The 19383-nt window shown below is 36.6% G+C and overlaps 2 protein-coding genes across 2 annotated transcripts; both read right to left on the reverse strand.

Annotated features, from left to right (window-relative positions):
• Nucleotides 1–793: 793 nt before the first annotated feature.
• On the reverse strand, nucleotides 794–12022 carry LOC110729543 (protein trichome birefringence-like 13). Its single transcript, XM_021909275.1, has 6 exons — nucleotides 11377–12022; nucleotides 10498–10675; nucleotides 9812–9952; nucleotides 2164–2284; nucleotides 1378–1512; nucleotides 794–1261 (listed from the first exon to the last, which is right to left on the reverse strand). Exons 1-6 carry the CDS (start codon nucleotides 11774–11776, stop codon nucleotides 998–1000), a joined length of 1239 nt encoding a protein of 412 aa, XP_021764967.1. The 5' UTR covers nucleotides 11777–12022; the 3' UTR covers nucleotides 794–997.
• A 450-nt stretch (nucleotides 12023–12472) lies between these two features.
• LOC110729544 (receptor-like protein 12) lies at nucleotides 12473–19330 on the reverse strand. The gene has a single exon (XM_021909276.1). The coding sequence runs from the start codon at nucleotides 17130–17132 to the stop codon at nucleotides 14112–14114; it is 3021 nt and encodes a 1006-aa protein (XP_021764968.1). The 5' UTR covers nucleotides 17133–19330; the 3' UTR covers nucleotides 12473–14111.
• Nucleotides 19331–19383: the final 53 nt, after the last annotated feature.

A 19383-nucleotide genomic window follows, 5' to 3' on the forward strand; every position in this document is an offset into this window, starting at 1 on the left:
ATAGTTTCCTAGTATATATATATTTTTTTGAAGGCATAGTTTTCTAGTATATTGTCATATATATTATAGTCAAATTAAAGGAAATAATTAGCTTGATAAAAATGATAATAATCTATTTATAGTTAGTTGAACCCAAATATGACCTAACTTGGAAATGACCCGACGTGATTGTATCCTGCAAATTATTGGCTGGAACATAACCTGACTTGAATCCGAGAATTACTCAACCTGATTGTAACCCGCAAATTATTGACTTGAACCGAACCCGACTTGAACCCGAGAATGACCCGACCTGATTATAATCCGCAAATTATTGACTTAAACCGAACCTGACTCAAACTCGAGAATGACCCAACCTGATTCTAACCCGTAAATTATTGACTTGAACCGAACACGAGAATTACCCTACCCGTTTTAACCCGTGAAAACCCAAATTAAACCCGACCTATTGTTCACCCGACTCGAATGTAACTCGACCTGTTATTAACCCGGCCTAAACCAGACCCAAACCCGTTAAGAAGTATGACCCAACCCAAACCGACCCGCATAGGTTATGGCTTTAATATGAATTGTTGACCCAACCCACTCTTACCCGACCTAAACCCGGCCCGTTTACCCAAATTGACAGCTCTATGTGTGGCTAATAGAGAGCAATTGAACCTTGTTAATTCTCTACCAGAGAAATATTTAAGATCTTGTTGGCAAAAATGTACAAGTTCAAGCAGTTTTCAGGATCTGCTGTAGGCTTTACTTAACTAAGATAATTAGATTGCACAAGTGGAGTCATCCTGCATCAAGGCTTCGAATACCTTCTTATAGCTTGAACCCAAAGTAGCTTAATGGCCAAAACAGACAGGGAATTTTAGGTTATCCCCCTCTAACCAGACTCAGTGGGATATAAAGACTCAGTGCCTCAGTGGCTAATGAGGGGGTGATTGGGCCTAGAGATTGATAATGAACAATATATATCAACAAAACTACCAATAAATAGAATGAACTAGCTATGATCTTTTACAAAATTCAAGTATGCAGCAAATAAATCGTTCCATGTATCTGTAAGGCCAGGTAAACACCAATGCATGCAATCATCATGCCTCTTTCCACCAGCTTTTGAGGGATGGGCATCTGCTCTATATTCACTCATATGGGTTATGTTCAAAACAAAGAAACTGGATCCTTTAAGGGTCTTGTACAAGTGATGGTTGACAAGGCGTGTCTCAACATTTGTTCCGTTATTTTCCACGTTGAAAAGTTCTTCAACCTGGGCAAGTCAAACATTAAGTCAGGTTTTGGTAACAAATTTTCTGTTGAAGGAAAAATATACATAGTAAAGACTTTCACATGTCAAAATCAGCAGCAACTGATAAAATGACCTACTTCTTGTGATAACAAAGGCTTTGAGCGCGGGCAAGAACCACCATGGTCCCAGTCGCCTCCCTCAAAATGTCTGGGGGATTGTGTGCGGAATATTCTTATTGCACCAGGTCGCATTTTGCTCTCCACATATGATATCTGAAATCAAGAAACAAAAAACTCGTGAACTTGAGAAAGAACATCAGCATAACAAGGACAGAGATAGACAAAAAGACATGGATCTCTGGTTGCTTATTGGTGATGGGTATGCCATGAAAGAGGCCTACTACGGAAATTGTTCCAGAATGGTGTGAGCCAGGGAAAATGACCAATGCATCTATTTATAATCAATGTTTAACTTTTGCCTCACTCAATCTTCTAAGGATAAGAAGATTTTTGATGAAATCCAACAAAGGATCTAACAAACATGTGGTGCCTTACTCAAAGGGTGGTGGACTGATTGTTATGTATAGGTATAATAAACAACACAATCGAGAGAGGTAATGAAGCTTCAAGAAAAGCAAAGATAGACAGAGGTTGCGAGCCTAACTTGCTAAATGTAATTACAAGCTGCTGAACCGACCTCATAAGATTAAAGACAAGAACATGTGATGCACAAATATAAGCATCCTTCAGCAATGTCTCAACTCTCTCCTCCATTTCTAGGAGAAAACCAGAAAAGAGCAACCTAACATCAAGAGAAGCCATTTTGATGTTTCTATTGGTTCCATAGGCATAGAAAACTTTCTAGTTCCCATCATACACTAAATTTAACAGGCGGAAGCATAGGAAAATAAAATAACTCAGTACCATTTGTTTCAGGACCATATCCAGACCGACATCAGGAGATACTGGAGGCAGTATAGGCATTCCTTTCTCAAAAAAGAGCATAGGTGACTTTACTGGATCAAACTTTGAGGGAGCCCACCACCTGCAATATCAGTGAGGTAAACAAAGTTACTCCACTTTTCCCTGACCTATAAACTTTTGACAACAACTTGAAAGCATAGATTTGTTTAGTAATTATCTAGATGCTAATTTTATCTTAAGATTAAACACCTTTTTTTTTTTTTTTTTTTTTCCAAAAATGCAAGGAAAATTTGTCAAGAATAAGCCAACCTTTGCCCGGTTCGCTTAAAATAAGTCAACCTTTCGATTAACTCGGAATAATCCAACCTTTATAGGGTGTCCACTTTAAATGAGTCAAAACTTGTTGTAACCGGTTATTAAGGTTAATTGTGACACGTGTTAGAATGTGATTCGTCATTTTTCTAATAATAGTTGATTAGGAATTATCATATGATTAATTATAAAAAATCTAATAATTATAAATTTCAAAAAAAAAAAAGGAAAAAAATCCCAACCCGCCTTCCCTGCCAGACCGCCGCCCACGATGCCCCCCACCCAACCCCCACTTCTTCCCGTTCCCCTTTCCCACCCCGACCCCCTGCCGGAGTCGACCCCTCCCTCCTCTTCCCCGCCGTCAATCGACACCCCAAAACACTTAAACCCCGATTCTGATTTTGTTAGGGTGGGTTTAAGGGTTTGGGGGGTGGACTGACGGTGGGGAAGGGGAGGGAGGGGTCGACTTCGGCACGGAGACGGGGGAGGGGGTCGTTTCCGTGAGGGGGTGAAGGGGAGTGGTGCCGTGTCGGGGTGGGGAAAGGAATGGGGAAAGGGGAAGGGGTTGGGTGGGAGCGTCGTGGGTGGGGGGAGAGGCCGTCGGTGTCAGCGCCGGGGAAATTTGTGATCGCCGGCCACCGGTGGCCTGGGCAGGGGGGGTTGGGTTGGTTTTTTTTTTTTTTTTTTTTTATAATTAATAGATTTTTTTAATAATTAATCATATAATAATTCCTAATTAATTATTATTAGAAAAATAACGAACCACATTTTGACACGTGTCACAATTAACATTAAAAACCAATTAATAACCTATAAAGTGGATACCCTATAAAGGTTGGATTATTTCGGGTTAATTGAAAGGTTGGCTTATTTTGAGCGAACCGGACAAAGGTTGACTTATTCTTGACAAATTTTTCTAAATGAAAAATAGTTCAAACCTTCCACTCATACTAGACATAGAAGTAGAGCTGTCAAAAGTTGACACAACCCGAAATACCGATTCAAACACGATAATTAACCAAACCATCTGAACTCGAAAAAATGGTGACTCAAACCTGACTTGACCCGACCTGAAACTAACCCTAGACCCGAGTTGACTCGAATACGTGAGACTCGAACCCGAACATGAATTGACCTAGAGATGTCGACCCGAATGTAACCCGTAAATTATTGACTTGAATCAAACCCGACTTGAACCGAAATCGACCCAAACCCATTTTAACCCGTCAAAACCCGAATTTAACCCGACTTGTTACTAACCTGACCAGAGTTCAACCCGACCCTAATTTAACCCAACCTGTTACAAACCCGACTCGAAATCAATCCGACTTGTTATCAACCCGACCCAAATTAACCCCGACTTGTTATTGACCCGACCCGAATTTTACCAAACCTAAAACTAACCCGACCAAAAAATTCAACCCGATCTGTTACTAACCCGACTCGAAATCAACACGACTTGTTATTGACCCGATCTAAATTCAACCAAAATTGTTTTTGACCCGGTTTCAAATCACCTTAAATACAATTTAGACCACCTTATTATTGTTGATCAAAGCATTTTGTCTAGGGAGACCAAATCGTCCACGCAACAAAAGAAATGAGCATCATCCTCAAATTTAAGAATGAAGGTCAAAGAAGATAATTATTTTCCTAAATTATAGACTATAGTTCCCTAGTATATCGTCACATATATTACACTCAAAGGAAATAATTAGCTTGATAAAAATGATAATTATCTATTTATAGTTAGTTGAACCCGAATATGACCTGACATAAAAATGACCTAAACTGATTGAAACCTGCAAATTATTGACTTGAACATAACCCAACTTGAATCCGAGAAAGACCCGACTTGAAATGACCCAACCTAACTATAACCCGCAAATTATTGACTTGAACCGAACCCGATTTGAACCCGAGAATGACCCGACTTGAAAATGACTCGACCAGATTATAACCCGCATATTATTGATTTGAATCGAACCCGACTCAAACCCGAGAATGACCCGACCGGATTCTTACCCTCAAATTATTGACTTGAACCGGACCCGACTCGAACCCGATAATTACCCTAATCCGTTTTAATGCGTGAAAATTCGAATTGAACCCGACCTATTGTTCACCCGACCCAAATGTGACCCGACCTATTATTAACCCGACCTAAACCCACTAAGAAGTATGACCCGACGTGACCCGACACAAGCATGACCCAACCCAAACTCGACCCGCATAGGTTATGGAATTAATCCGAATTGACCCGACCCGACTCGACCCACTCTTAATAATCTAAATTCGACCCGTTTACCAGAATTGACAGCTCTACCTGAGACCTCCAAAATTTCTCAAAAGGCGTGGATATTAGTCTTAATTTTTGGAATTTTTTGACTTTTTTTCACCCGAAAATAAAAATTGCCGAAATGTTTACCATTGTCCCTAATACCCTCCGGGAGTCCAATTGGTTGGGTGGAACCATCCCATTTGCCTTTAAATGACCAATTTACCGGTTTACAACTTGCACCGATTTCATTAACTCAAGCCTACCACAAGCATTTATGACAACATATAATGATCGTATATGGTTCCAAACAACATTATATGACCCCGAGATGTATCCCCTAAAATCTCAATGCTTTTCGACACCGGGCCCCGAAACAATCAAAATTTCTTAAGAAGCGTGGATATTAGCCTTCAATTTTTGAATTTTTTGATTTTTTTCGCCCAAATTTAAAAATTGCCAAAAATTTTACCATAGTCCCTAATACCTTTCAGGAGTCCAATTGGGTGGGTGGAACCATCCAATTTGTTTTCAAACGGCCAATTTACCGGTTTACAACTTACACTGATTTCATTAACTCAAGCCTACCACGAAAATTTATGACAACATATAATGGTCATATATGGTTCCAAACGTCACTATATGACCCCCAGATTTATCCCCTATAATTTCAACAATTTTCGACTCCGAACAACCAAGCCTCCAAAATTTCGCAAAATGCGTGGATAATGACTTCAATTTTGGAATTTTTAGAATTTTCTTCTCCTGGAAATACCCTGTGGGAGTCCACCTAGCTAGGTGCAACCAACCAATTTGTTTTTAAACAGCCGAGTTACCGGTTTACAACTTACACTGATTTCATTAACTAAAGCCTACAACGAACATTTATGACATAAAAAAATGATCATATATGGTTCCAAACGACATTATATGACCCCGAAATATATTCCCTAAAATTTCTAAGCTTTTCGACACAAGGCCCCACCAAAATATCTCAAAAAGCGTGGATATTATACTTCAATTTTGGAATTTTTTTTAACTTTTTTCGCCCAAGAATAAAAACTTTCGAAATGTTTACCATGGACCCTAATACCTTCCGTGAGTCCAATTGAGTGGTCGGAAGCATCAAATTTGCCTTTAAACGGCTAATTTACCGATTTACAACTCGCACTGATTTCATTAACTCAAGCCTACCACAAACATTTATGACAAAATATAATGATCATATATGTTTCTAAATGACATTATATGACTCCGAGAAGTATTCTCTAAAATCTCAAGGCATTTCGACACGTGGCCCCGAACCCTCCAAAATTTCTTAAAAAGCAAGGATATAAGCCTTCAATTTTGGAATTTTTTGGACTTTTTTTCGCCCGAATATAAAAATTGCCGAAATGTTTACCATAATACCTAATACCCTCCGGGAGTCCAATTTGATGGGTGGAACCATCCAATTTGCCTTTAAACTGCCAATTTACCGATTTACAACTTGCAGCGATTTCATTAACTCAAGCCTACAACGAACATTTTTGACAACAAATAATGATTACAAATGGTTCCAAACGACATTATATGACTTAGAGATGTATTAACTTGAATTTCAAGACTTTTAGACACCGGGCCCCAAACACTCTAAAATTTCCCAAAAAGGTGGATATTAGCCTTTAATTTTTGAATTTTTTTGCCTTTTTATCGCCCAGAACAAAAATTGCCGAAATATTTATCATGGTCCCTAATACACTCCAGGAGGCCAATTGGGTGGGTGGAACCATCAAATTTGCCTTTAAACGGTCAATTTACCTTCAAACTTGCACCAATTTTAAGCCTAACACGAACATTTAAGACAACATTTGATGATTATATATGATTCCAAACGACATTATATGACCCCGAGATAAATCCTTTTAATTTTCAAGGCTTTTCAACACCGGGCCTCAAAATCTCCAAAATTTCTCAAAAAAACATGGATTTTAGCCTTTAATTTTGGAATATTTTGATTTTTTTTCGCCCTGAAATAATAATTGCCGAAATGTTTACCATGGTCTCTAATACCTTCCGGGAGTTCAATTGGGTGGGTGTGACCATCCAATTCGTCGTTAAAAGGCCAATTTACCGGTTTAAAACTTACACTGATTTCATTAAATCAAGCCTAACACGTACATTTATGACAACATATAATGATCATAAATGATTCCAAACGGCATTATATTACACCAAAATGTATCTCCTTAAATTTCAAGGCTTTAAGACACCGGGTCCTGAAACCTCCAAAATTTCTCAAAAAGCGTGGATATTAGTCTTTAATTTTGGAATTTTTTGACTTTTTCTCGCCCGGAAATAAAAATTGCCTTAATGTTTACCATGGTCCCTAATACCCTTTAGGAGTCTAATTGGGTGGGTGTAACCATCCAATTTCCCTTTAAACGGCCAATTTACCGGTTTACAACTTGCACCGATTTCATTAAATCAAGCCTACCACTAACATTTATGACAATATATAATGATCATATATGGTTCCAAACGGCATTATATGAACTCGAGATGTATCCCCTAAAATTTCAAGGCTTTTCGACTCCGGGCCTCGAAACCTCTAAAATTTCTGAAAAAGCGTGGATCTTAGCCTTCAATTTTGAAATTTTTTTACTTTTATTCGCCGAGAAATAAAAATTTTCGAAATGTTTACCATGGTCCCTACTACCCTCCGGAAATCCAATTGGGTGGGTATAACCATCTAATTTTCATTTAAACAACCAATTTACTGGTTAATACTTGCACCGATTTTATTAACTCAACCCTACCACGAACATCTATAACAACATATAATGATCATATATGGTTTCATAGGAATTATATGACCCCTAGATGTATTACCTAAAATCTCAAGACTTTGCAACACTAGGTCCCGAAACCTCCAAAATTTTTTAAAAAGCATGGACATTAGCCTTCAATTTTGGAAATTTTTTACTTATTTTCGCCGGAATAAAAATTGCCGAAATGTTTATCATGGTCCGTAATATACTCTTGGAGTCCAATTGGGTGGGTGGAACCATCATATTGCTTTTAAACGGCCTATTTACTGGTTAACAACTTGCACTGATTTACCGATTTACAACGGCCAATTTAATTAACTTGCACCGAACCCGACTTGAACCGAAATTTACCCAAACCTGTGTTAATCCGTCAAAACCCAAATTTAACCCGACTTGTTACTAACCTGCCCTGAATTTAATCCGACCCATTCCTAACCCGACTTGATATTAACCTAACCTATTGCAAACCCGACTCGAAATCAACCCGATTTGTTATTGACCTGACCAAAATTAAACCCGACTTGTTATTGACCCGATTCGAATTTTACCAGACCTATTACTTAGCCGACCCAACAATGCAACCTGTTCTATTACTAACTCGACTCGAAATTAACGCGACTTGTTATTGACCCAACCTAAATTCAATCCAAATTATTCCAGACCCGATTTCGAATCACCTTAAATGCAATTTAGACCACCTTATTATTGTTGATTAAAGCATTTTGTCTTGGGAGACCAAGTCGGTCTACTCCAGCAAAAGAAAGGAGCATTATCCTCAAATTTAAGAGTTAAATATAATATATATATTTGTTGTATGGTTAAAGGAGATAATTATCTTCCTAAATTATAGACTATAGTTCCCTAGTATATTGCCATATATATTATAGTCAAAGGAAATAATTAGCTTGATAAAAAATGATAACAATCTATTTATAGTTAGTTGAACCCGAATATGACCTGACTTGGAAATAACCCGATCTCTGACCGTAACCTGCAAATTATTGACTTTTACATAACCGGACTTGAATCCGAGAATAACCCAACTTGATTATAACCCGCAAATTATTGACTCGAACCGAACCTGACTTGAACCCAAGAATGACCCGACTTGAAAATGACCCGACCTGATTCTAACCCGCAAATTATTGACTTAAATCGAACCCGACTCGAACTCGAGAATTACCCTAACCCGTTATAACTCATGAAAACCCGAATTAAACCCGACCTATTGTTCACCCGACCCGAATGTAACCCGACCTAAATCCGACAAGAAGTATGACCCGACGTGACCCGACTCAAGCATGGCCCAACCCAAACCCGACCGCATATGTTATGGAATTAATCCGAATTGACCCGAATTGAGTTAACCCGACCCACTCTTACCCGACCCGTTTACCCGAATTGACAGCTCTACATAGAAGCAAGTACACACACAGAATACAAACAAGTACACACACCTCCTTTTCAAACTACTTGACTTGCATATAGCCAAGCAAAACAAATTAAAAACTCCCCTTTAAACCAGAAAGTCCATAAAAATAAAACCTAGATGGCTAGATGCTAGTACGTTGACCTATTTCTCACTATAAAAAGCACAAAAAATTGACAAATTTCCGCAACATTGTACTTAGTAGTTAGTACATACTTATGGTCAGATTATATGGCCATGGTGCATCATAATGTTCCTTCATGGAGATAAGTTTAGTATGTCATAACTCAAAATATGGAACGAAGGTTCTAAATTGTGAAAATCGAAAAATTCCACTGACAAAGGATGTAGATAATATGCATTTATTGTGTATCAGCTCGCCATGGTGATTGGTGGCAGAGTGCAGGTTATATAAGATGTTGGGAGTAGTAGTATACGAAGTATTTAACCAGGTACGAGGTTAGAAGCATTTATTGTTTAATTTCATACTGCAATAGCTCTACTAGATTGATATGAAGTAGCTTCAAAAACTCAGTTCATATAAGGCTTCTTTGTCTCTTATATTGGCTTGTGAAAATGCAAACAGTATAGGTCATGGGTTGTAAATAGAGTTTTATTGGGAAGGAGAAGATGCAAAGGATATGCGCTTTCATTGTATGCAGTTCATTAAAGGAGGTAAAAAAAAAGCAGACAAATGATCTGCTTCAATGCTTCATCCAAAACATAAAATTTAAGTAAAATAAGCATGGGCAAAAAACCAATGTAAGTCATTACAGTAACTTAAATGAAGCTGGATCTAGTATAGATTGTAGACATTACCAGTGTCCAGTATTAATGATGACAACATCATGGAAGCTAGGAGCTTCAGCCCATTTGCTATCGGGGACATCAATATCAACTCGGTACCCATCATTATATCCAAGAGATTCTAGAGCTCCACCTTTGGTATTAGGTGACCACCTATTCAAGGAAAGGAAACATAAGGTCCTCTATAAGTGGAAAGTTAAAAATGATATCTAATAGCTCCATTTTAAACATAGCTTATCAAGATGGTAATTTTAGACTAGTTCTTTTCAACTTGTAAATATTTGAGGAACATATGCTGATAATCTTCTGCATTCAAGAGCACATTTTTATTTTTAATCTCATTCACTGAGCATAAGAAACTGTTGAATCCATGTTACACCATAAAAAAAGTAATAAGAAGTAGAAGGAAATTTGAGTACAAAGTTTGTTCTATTACATATAATCAAGTGACTCTGTTTTCTTCTAAACAGTTGCTATCCACACCTGTTGGTACATATAAAGCACAGAGAAGGTTGCACAAAAGAGACTGAAACATCTTGGTAAATTCATATAGTATAATTGATCAACCAAATGTATCATCTTGGTAAACATTTGATTAGGTTCAGTGGAACTTTAAACAATTTTACTCTAAAAACAAGCAGTGGCAGAAGCAAATAATTCAATAGCACTTGTACAATAACACAGAAGACATGGCTTACCTACCGTAACGTGCTAATAGATAAGTACGGTGATAAGCAATAGTAAGATTGTACTGAAGAAAAGTAAACCCTCGATCTGCTTTAGCTGGGTGCCACTTCTTCACATCACTTGATACTTGCCTCAGCATGCAAAACAGAGACACAAACATATTTCTATTCAATGAATCACCTATAAATCCTGCACACACCAAAACTTCATAAAGTCAGTAACTTCAGAGTCTATGCTTAAAAGTTAAAACATATCTAGCTTCAACTCCTTCAAGGACTCGAAATTTAATACTCCCTTTCAGGGTGATTACGGACGTCTTTTACATGCATTTTACTGATGTTTTCTCTCTAATAACTTCATTTCGATTATCTTAACTTTATACTAATACTTCAACTTTGTTGGTATGAATAACAAAAACTTAACAATTTTCCAAAATTGGAAAATTCTGAACCTAAAACTCAAAATATGAAAATCTATCTAGTACGGCCACCATAACTTAAATGCTACTAAAGATTCCCATTAGCTATGAATCAGCCCCAATCCAACTATTTATCATCTAAAAAGAACTGAAATTTTCAGAAAAAAAAAAAAAAAAAAAAAAACAAATTCAAACCTAAATAGCCCAACAAAAACCAGGTACCTTAAATAAGTAAAAAATCCCATATTCTTATCTACCTTCCTCAATAGCCCATTTGGTAGGGCGATAATAAATAACAATACGATCATGAATTGATATAAAAATATTTTACTGATAAATCGTGCCAATGAAATTCACAACAAAGGCAATCAAAATTAAACCAAACAATTCCAATCCAACAAAACCCATCAAAATTACTGAGAAATAAACAATACCCAGAAAAATCAATTACAATAAAAATGAAAGAAAGTACCTATACTAGTATCCCTAAACAATTCAAGAAATCTTCGAGCATCAAAAGGGGGAAGATGACAATTTCTGGGCTTCCATCTCCACTTAGAAATCTCAAAAGCATTGGATTTATTATTCAAAATGCAATTCCAACCCTTGAAAATCTCCTTGCAAGTGTGATCATATCGAACAGATCTAACAGTAGGATCGTAAGCCCAATTCCCATCAGTGAAATCGCAGGGTTCTGATGATGGGTGAAATTGGGGGGTTTGAGAAGAAAGAGATGAAAAGGGGAAGAGAGAGAAAGCGAGGAGGAGAGAGGCGAAGCAGAGGAGAGATAAGAAGAGGAAAGAGGTTAGAGTTAGAGAGAATGGGGTTGAGGGTTTCTTGGAGGTTGGGTTGTAATGGTGGTTTTGCGCCATTGATCAATGGCGGAAGTGAGGAGAGAGAAAAAGAGAGATGAAGGAGATTTGAGTTCCTCCTCCACCACCTTCAACAACGGCAGCATCACCCACCGAACAAGAGTGACTGTAAATTGCAACCAAGCCTCTACACCGACATATTTAAATTTTTTTTTTTTTTTTCTAATTATAAAATTTATAGTCTTAGGCACTCTCTTTGGCTTATTTTCATTTATATATATATAAAAATTTAGAACATTTGTGTGAGTAATATGTTTAGAACATCTGATTTAAGAATTAGAACAAGTGATTAAAATTATATAAAATTTGTTTTAAAAATTTTAAACATATGAGTAAAATTTAGGGTTTGTTCTCTTACGTTGAAATTCAATTCAGTTCAGCTCAGTTCAGTTCAATTCAGCTTAGTTCCTAATTTTCTTCTCTTATAAAATATTCATTTCAGTTCAGTTTAGCTCAGTTCAATTCTGCTCAATTCAGTTCAGTTCAATTCAGTTCAGCTGAGTTCAGTCAATGAGATCAGGCCCTTAGAACATATGATTTAAGATTATGAACATGTGAATAAAAATTTAGAACAAACTAATATAAAATATAGAAAGTGTGAGTAAGGAATTTAGAACATACATATAAAATAATAGAACATACACTTTAAAATATGGAACATATAATTATAAATTTTAGAACACACGTTTTAAAATTTAAAACATAAAATTTAAAATTTTGGAACAAGTTATTTAAAATTTATGACATCAAACTTAACTAATTTATGGTTTAGAATATGTGAGTACTAAATTAGAACAATTGATTTAATTTAGAACACCTAAGTAAAAGTTTAGAACATCAGATTTAAAATTTTAGAACATACAAGTAAAAATTTAGAACATAAATAGTGTTTTCACATAAGAAAAAATTCTCACATAAGAAAAATTCTCACCAGAACCTTCCCCTATATATATATGTTTTTTTTTTTTTTTTTTTTTTTTTGAGAACTTTCAGTTCTGTTCATCGTTTCAGATTTCCTTCTCTCATAAAATATTCACTTCAGTTTAGATCTAATCATTTCAGTTCAATTCAGTAAATCAGAATAAAGTCTTCTTTATTTTAAGAAAAAATTTATAGTCTAATATCATTCCATAGAAATGAGAAAATACAAGTTTAACATTATTACCTACATTTCCCACACCAAAAAAAAAACCTACATACTTCTACAAGTATTTTATAAAAAGTACTTTTAGTTCTAAACTTTCTTATTTCAAAAAAAAAAAAAAAAAAAAAAAAATTCTAAACTTCCTTAATTACCCTTTAAAATTGGTACATCTATACTTCACATTGTTCAAATAGGGTTTTTTTTCATTATTGTCTCCCTTAAATAATTACAAGTACTTATTATGATTATTCTCAATGACTGCATGCATGTTTTTTTATAATTCATTTATACTCTGTTAAAATTTGTAAACTATGGAAAACAAGCCCTTATTAATGAGATGAAGGGAATATTACGTTTTGGTGGGCTAAATTAAAGAGCGAGACATAGTGGAACTTAAAATAATTTTTGCGCAAACAATGAAAAAAAAAAAACGATCCACGATGGCAATGCCCTAAAGAATCAACTTTAGTTAGCAGTCCAGTATTGTGCAGCGAAGAAATATGAAGCTACAAAGACCCCAGAGTGTTGACCCTGGTTGCAAGCTTGCTACGCCTTACGCAAGTCGAATTTGACTCTTTGGTAGGGTGGAATGTAGGACAGTCGCTTTCTAATCCAAATTTAAGTAGTACAATAATCCAATATTACAAACTTTGGAAAGTCTGAATCGTCCACACAAAAGCACCTGTCATTTAATTCCACTTTCAGCAGAAGATTCAAGCTTCTACTCCCGTATAGTATACTAGGAGAGTAGGAGCATTCACTTTTACGAGCGAATCATAACTCTGGTAAAATTCAACACCACCAGATTCAAGAAATCAAACAGCTTTATCACGTCGACAAATTGGAAGACTTCAAAGAAACAGTTAGTTCACTACTAATCACACAAAGGAAGGCTTCAAAGAATCAGCAAGTTCACTAATACTCACACGACGCATACAGAGTTATTCACAGCTAAGACTTGGATAAGATAAGATCAACAGGTTGCACTTAGGCATCAGACTATCAGAGCATGCACTCTACAAGAAACACTATCTAAAAGTGCTTGCTCAAAGAAAAACGTTAGCAAAAAATCACCAGTTTTATGATCTGTCTTCTGATTTGAGCATGTTACAAGCTTGACATTTATAAGAGTTCATTCTTTAAAAACTACTTTTGTATTCAGCAGACTGAACAGATGGAGAACCATAGAAATCAAGCTTGGAAACATCTTCGAATAGAAGCAAGTTTCAGAGAAGTGATCACATAGAGCCTGTCATACAAATGAATCCATAAGCGAAAATACACATATCTCCAAGATCTCTTGAATATCAAGAAACCACAGACCATCCAAAAACCAGAGATAAACCCAAGAGCAATACTGATATACAACCCCAAAAATATATCTTCATCGTTGTTTGTGGGCTCGTGATTATTGTTCTCATCTGCTTTGGCTCCCTCTTCAATGCACTTCTTCGGAAGTGGGTCCCCGCAAAGTCTAGGATTTCCTGCAAACGCTGAAGCATCAAAGGTTTGAATTTGAGTTCCTGTAGGAATCCTCCCGGACAAGTTGTTATTTGCCAAGCTCAAAGTTCCCAAGAAGTTCAAATTTGTAAGAGTTGAAGGAATCTGGCTAGAAAGATGGTTATTAGACAAGTCCAAGGACTCTAGAGACTTCATCTGACCAACCTTTACAGTGATAGGTCCAATGAGATTGTTTCCTGAAAGGTTCAAGGAAATCAATCCTGTAAGACAAGAAATTTCAGCAGGAATGATCCCTCCCAACATGTTACTTGAAAGATCGACGCTCTTTACAAGTTCCAGGTGGTTTTTATACTCATAAATGAATCCTTTCAATACAAGGGAGATGTAGTCTTTGTATGGGCCGATGGATAAGAAAGTACCATTCATGTCCTGAATATCTACAGGGGGTCTCAGTTCCTGTGTCATTGCAGCAAAGCTGCACAGACAATTTGGAATCACTCCAGAGATATTGTTTGTAGACAGATCAAGAATTTGAATAGAAGATAAATGGCAAAGTTCTAGAGGTATTTTTCCAGAGAAGGAATTGTTCCGAAGACTAAGAACTGTCAAATTTGGTAGCATATGCCCCATCCACTTTGGTATTTCTCCAGAAAATAGGTTGTCACCAAGATCTAAATAAACTAATCGGGTAAAGTTGCAAAAGAACGAAGGTATCTTCCCAGAGAACTTGTTATTTCTCAAATGCAAACTGTTTAACCTGATTAAGGAACCAAATGAACTAGGAAGCTCCCCAGACAAGTTATTATTTGACAGATCTAAGACAGATAGATCAAAACCAAACAAAGACCAACAATCAGGTAACTTACCAGAAAAGAGGTTATGTGAAAGGTCAAGGCCTAACATCCATGCACTTTTGCAGATAAAAGATATTGGCCCAGAGAAACTATTTCTAGAGAGATTAAGATAATCATAATCTCCAAAGTACAGTGTTAAAGAACCCTCAAGGAGGTTAGAGCTCAAATCAATGGCAGAGAACGAGGAAGCCGTGCTGTTTTTAGTTGATGGATTGATAAGCTCACCACGAAGTCTGTTATGAGATAGGCTGATGAATGTAGCTCTTGAAGAAAGATTCCAAAACCAAAAGGGAATGGTATCCGATATCCCAGCATGTGACATATCCAAGCTTACATAATTTGTTTGAGTTCGAAGCCATTCTGGGAAGCGAGATCCTAACCTACAAGAAGCAAGTCCTATAGTGTCCAATCTAAATGGAGGCACCCAACCAGAGCCAACATTAAAAGACAATGAGTTAAAGGACATATCCAAGTGATGCAACCTAGAGAGATTCAAGAGGTGACTCACACTAATCTCACCTTTCAATGAGTTTGAGGAAACATCCAGCTCCTCAAGCCTTGAAAGTTGTCCTAGACCTGCATGTATTGTGCCATTTAATTGGTTATTTTGAAGTTGCAACACTCTCAGTGACCTAAATATGGAAAGATCAGGCACAGATCCTGTAAGTTGATTTTCTTGAAGATTTAATGTGACAAGATTTGAACGTCTTTCAAAAGTAGAAGGAAATAAACCATTTAGTCTGTTCGAGGCCAGATTCAACTCTGTTAAGGAATGAAACTTCGTGAAATCTGGCAATGAACCAGTAAGGTGGTTACTCTGCAATGAGAGGAACATCAATGACTTGTTTGAACAGGATAAAGATTGAAAGATGCTCGAAAGATCTTCCTTGAGATTATTTCCAGATAGATCCAATTTTTGAAGCCTGCAAAGACCCTTGATAGAACTAGGAAGGTCACCTTTGAGATAATTATTAGAGAGATCGAGATGTGAAAGAGAAGTCATTTCCCTAAATCTACTTGGAATTTTACTATCACTTGATAGGGTCTCAGACAGGGAGAATCTAACTAGAGAGCTATGGTTGAAGATCCAAGTCCATATCGAGGAAGGTTTGAGAAAATTATAAGAGAGATCAAGGAAAGCAAGTGACTTGGAGGAATTAATAATAGAATGAGGGTGAAGAATAGCATCAGGAGGATAGCATTCACTCAACTCCAAGTGCTCTAAGGAAGGGAGGTTATTGACAACACGAATCCAATCCGTAGCTTCACTGAGATCAACATTCAGAAAAATGAGGTGCCTTAGTGAAGTAAGATGTGACAGCATGTTAAGGCTTCTAGCAAGCATATTGCTATAAGATATTTCCAGATAATGCAACTTTGTAAGATTGCCAACCTGATGAGGAATATCTATACCTCTATTTAAATTAAAACTTGCAAAAATAAGATGTCTCAATTTAGGAAAGGAGCCAATAAAGCTTAGGTTGGCATGAACTTCATAAGAACCTGCTAGGTTGGTGATCTCTAGGTAGATCAAGTCTTCAAGAGCAATCAAGGAAGGATCCAAATGGATAGTTTGACTTTGAAGAGGCAAAAGTTCAGTGATATTTTTAGGCAAAAGACCATCTTCACAGTATGATAAGAACTCACTCAACAAAAGTTGGTTAACATGGCCAGTGAGGTTGCTGCAATAGACACCAGGCCAATTGCAGCAGTCATGGTAATACTGACTGTAGTGTTTAGCACAGGTGGGGTGAATGCTGCGAATGGCCTCTCCTTCCTTCTCTATGCACTTATGGGTGTTAATTTCAAAGCTAAAGGAAGGGGTTTTTGTGAAGCAAATCCCAACTAGAAAAACCAAGAGAAACTTAATTTCTCGTATTAAATGTAATCCTGACATGTTTTTCAAGGAGAGGAATTTCAGGTTTGAAACTTGTTGAGCCCTAGAATAATTGTGTTCGTAGAATATATATACTGAGAAATCATTGACTCTAATCACAATGATGAATGATGATAAGTAAGATGCATAGGGATGTGAGTGGGGTTGATCAAATAGAAGACCACAAGGATGGAGAGAGGTTTGGCGAATGACGGGGATAAAAAATTGTACCGAGTGATGGGTCGGGTATGGAGTTTACACTAGACTTGCCCCATCCCCCCCCCCAAAAAAAAAAAAAAGTTATATAAGTCGAAGTCAAGCTTTACTCGTAGAATTAAGGGAATTATGGTCATATTGTATGAATAGAAATGGTATATATGTCCAATTAGCCGATATGGGGTGGATATGAATATCCAAGTGGTGGAGCGGGGATGGGTATGATATTTTTAGGTGGGGAAGGGTGTGGAGAGACCATCCTCCGCCTCCAACCCACCCAATTGACATCCTTACATGCAATAGCTTAAAGATAATAGTAGTCTCCAAATTCGAGTCATGTTCATAAGGTTGCCTAAAAGTCATAAACTATGAAGTTTTCCTGCTATTTCACATAAAAATGCAAGTGACCAACTTTTGGACTTTGCTTCATCCTCCCCGACTCTAAAGATGAAGAATATCAAAGTCCGAGCTTCAAAGCAGTCACTACTTACAGACGTTACAGTTGGTATTTAATATTCCACACCCCTTGAAAATTAAAGAAACGAGTAGGAATAGTCATTCCCAGTTTCCCACCATGTTTTATTGCTATAGACTAATTCAAACCTTGGTCCATTATACCTACGTTACCTGGAAAAGGATTAAGTGTCTACTCATATATGGGTGTCCAAGTGTCAAACCTAGCTATTTCGTTGAAAAAAGTCAAGTTTTTAGTTAAAAATAAAGTATCTAAGTAAGTAACGTAACACTGGCAAGACAGCACACGACACAATTTTTGAGGTTAATGAGGGTGTTGAAGTACATCTGTACATAGCTTTAGACTAATTCAAATCTTGGCTAGTCAGATTTTTGATGCCTTTAGACTAATTCAAATCTAGGTCACAATAGAGTGGGGCTACTTATCTATTATATATTGTAAATCATGGACTAATTGAGTCTATCCACACCGGAAGTGGAGATTGCACTAATGCAGTTTCATGCGATTTCCCCCCTACCCATTACTGACATTTAATTCAAAGCATCTGTTTATACAGTATATTAACATTGACACGAGAAAAAAAAAAAAAAAAAAGTTAACACACCCAACACTCTAACAGCATTAAAGTGTAAACATTTGATATTTCGTCCAAAGAAATACAGTAAATAAAAATAAAATCAACGCGTCATTGGACATTAGTTTCTATCCGGATATATTAATAACAGTTGTACAAATATACAAATGACATACTTTTTAAATATACAATGTCATAATATATGCAAAAGGATGTGGTTAGCAACATGAAGCTTTTATCTACGCAGGCCATTGACAAAGATCATCTCCCTCCATTTACTTCTATGAAGTAGTTATATACTTATGTAAACCTATTTCTTTATATCAACTCGAACTCCCTCAATCCAAGTCATCTTTGGCCTTCGTTGGCTTCTTCTAAAATCTCCGTGATCTAAACTTTTCACATTAATTACTGGTGTATCTCCTGGTCATCACCTCAAAAGCCCAAACCAACACAACTGATTCTTCCTTATCCTCAATATCGGTAACTCCAACTACCCTCCAAATTAATGAATTATGTCATTCCTAATTCTATCCTTAAAAAGTTCCCACGTATCTATCTCAATATATGCATCTTTGCAGCACCCATCTTTCTAAAATGATTTTTCTTCGCTGCCACTTTTTAAACATAAGCACAACAAATTCATTCTCACACTATCATGGAATGTATCTAGGTGAGAAAGTAACAATTAAAATCTGGTTTAAAAGGCATAGTTGAATGACAGTGGATGGGTGATAAAGTGGGTCTCCCCCATGAAAATACAAGTTTATCTTCATGATAAACAAAAAAGTACTTCTTTTCTAAAAAGAGATAATAAATAAAAAAAATACCGTATATATCTAGTGACATTTCTGCAAATAAGTCAACAACTTTTATTAAATGCGGGTCCCACAAATGTTGATTTATTTACGAAAATGTCGTGCTAATTAAGATGTTTTGTTGATTTATTTACGAAAATGCCACTAGATAAACGATTTTTGTTTATCACGAAGATAAATTGACTGGGT

This window comes from Chenopodium quinoa, unplaced genomic scaffold (genome assembly GCF_001683475.1).
Source record: "Chenopodium quinoa cultivar QQ74 unplaced genomic scaffold, ASM168347v1, whole genome shotgun sequence".
Lineage (NCBI taxonomy): Eukaryota > Viridiplantae > Streptophyta > Magnoliopsida > Caryophyllales > Amaranthaceae > Chenopodium > Chenopodium quinoa.

What these genes read in the sequence shown, in the direction of transcription:
- LOC110729543 (XM_021909275.1), bottom strand. Translation starts at nt 11,776, where the DNA reads ATGGCGCAAAACCACCATTACAACCCAACCTCCAAGAAACCCTCAACC. An exon ending in GTTTAGGGATACTAGTATAG is followed by an intron (nt 10,676 to 11,376) that starts GTACTTTCTTTC and finishes TGGTGTGTGCAG; the next exon opens with GATTTATAGGTGATTCATTG. An exon ending in ATATGGTCCTGAAACAAATG is followed by an intron (nt 1,513 to 2,163) that starts GTACTGAGTTAT and finishes TCTTGATTTCAG; the next exon opens with ATATCATATGTGGAGAGCAA.
- LOC110729544 (XM_021909276.1), bottom strand. Translation starts at nt 17,132, where the DNA reads ATGTCAGGATTACATTTAATACGAGAAATTAAGTTTCTCTTGGTTTTT.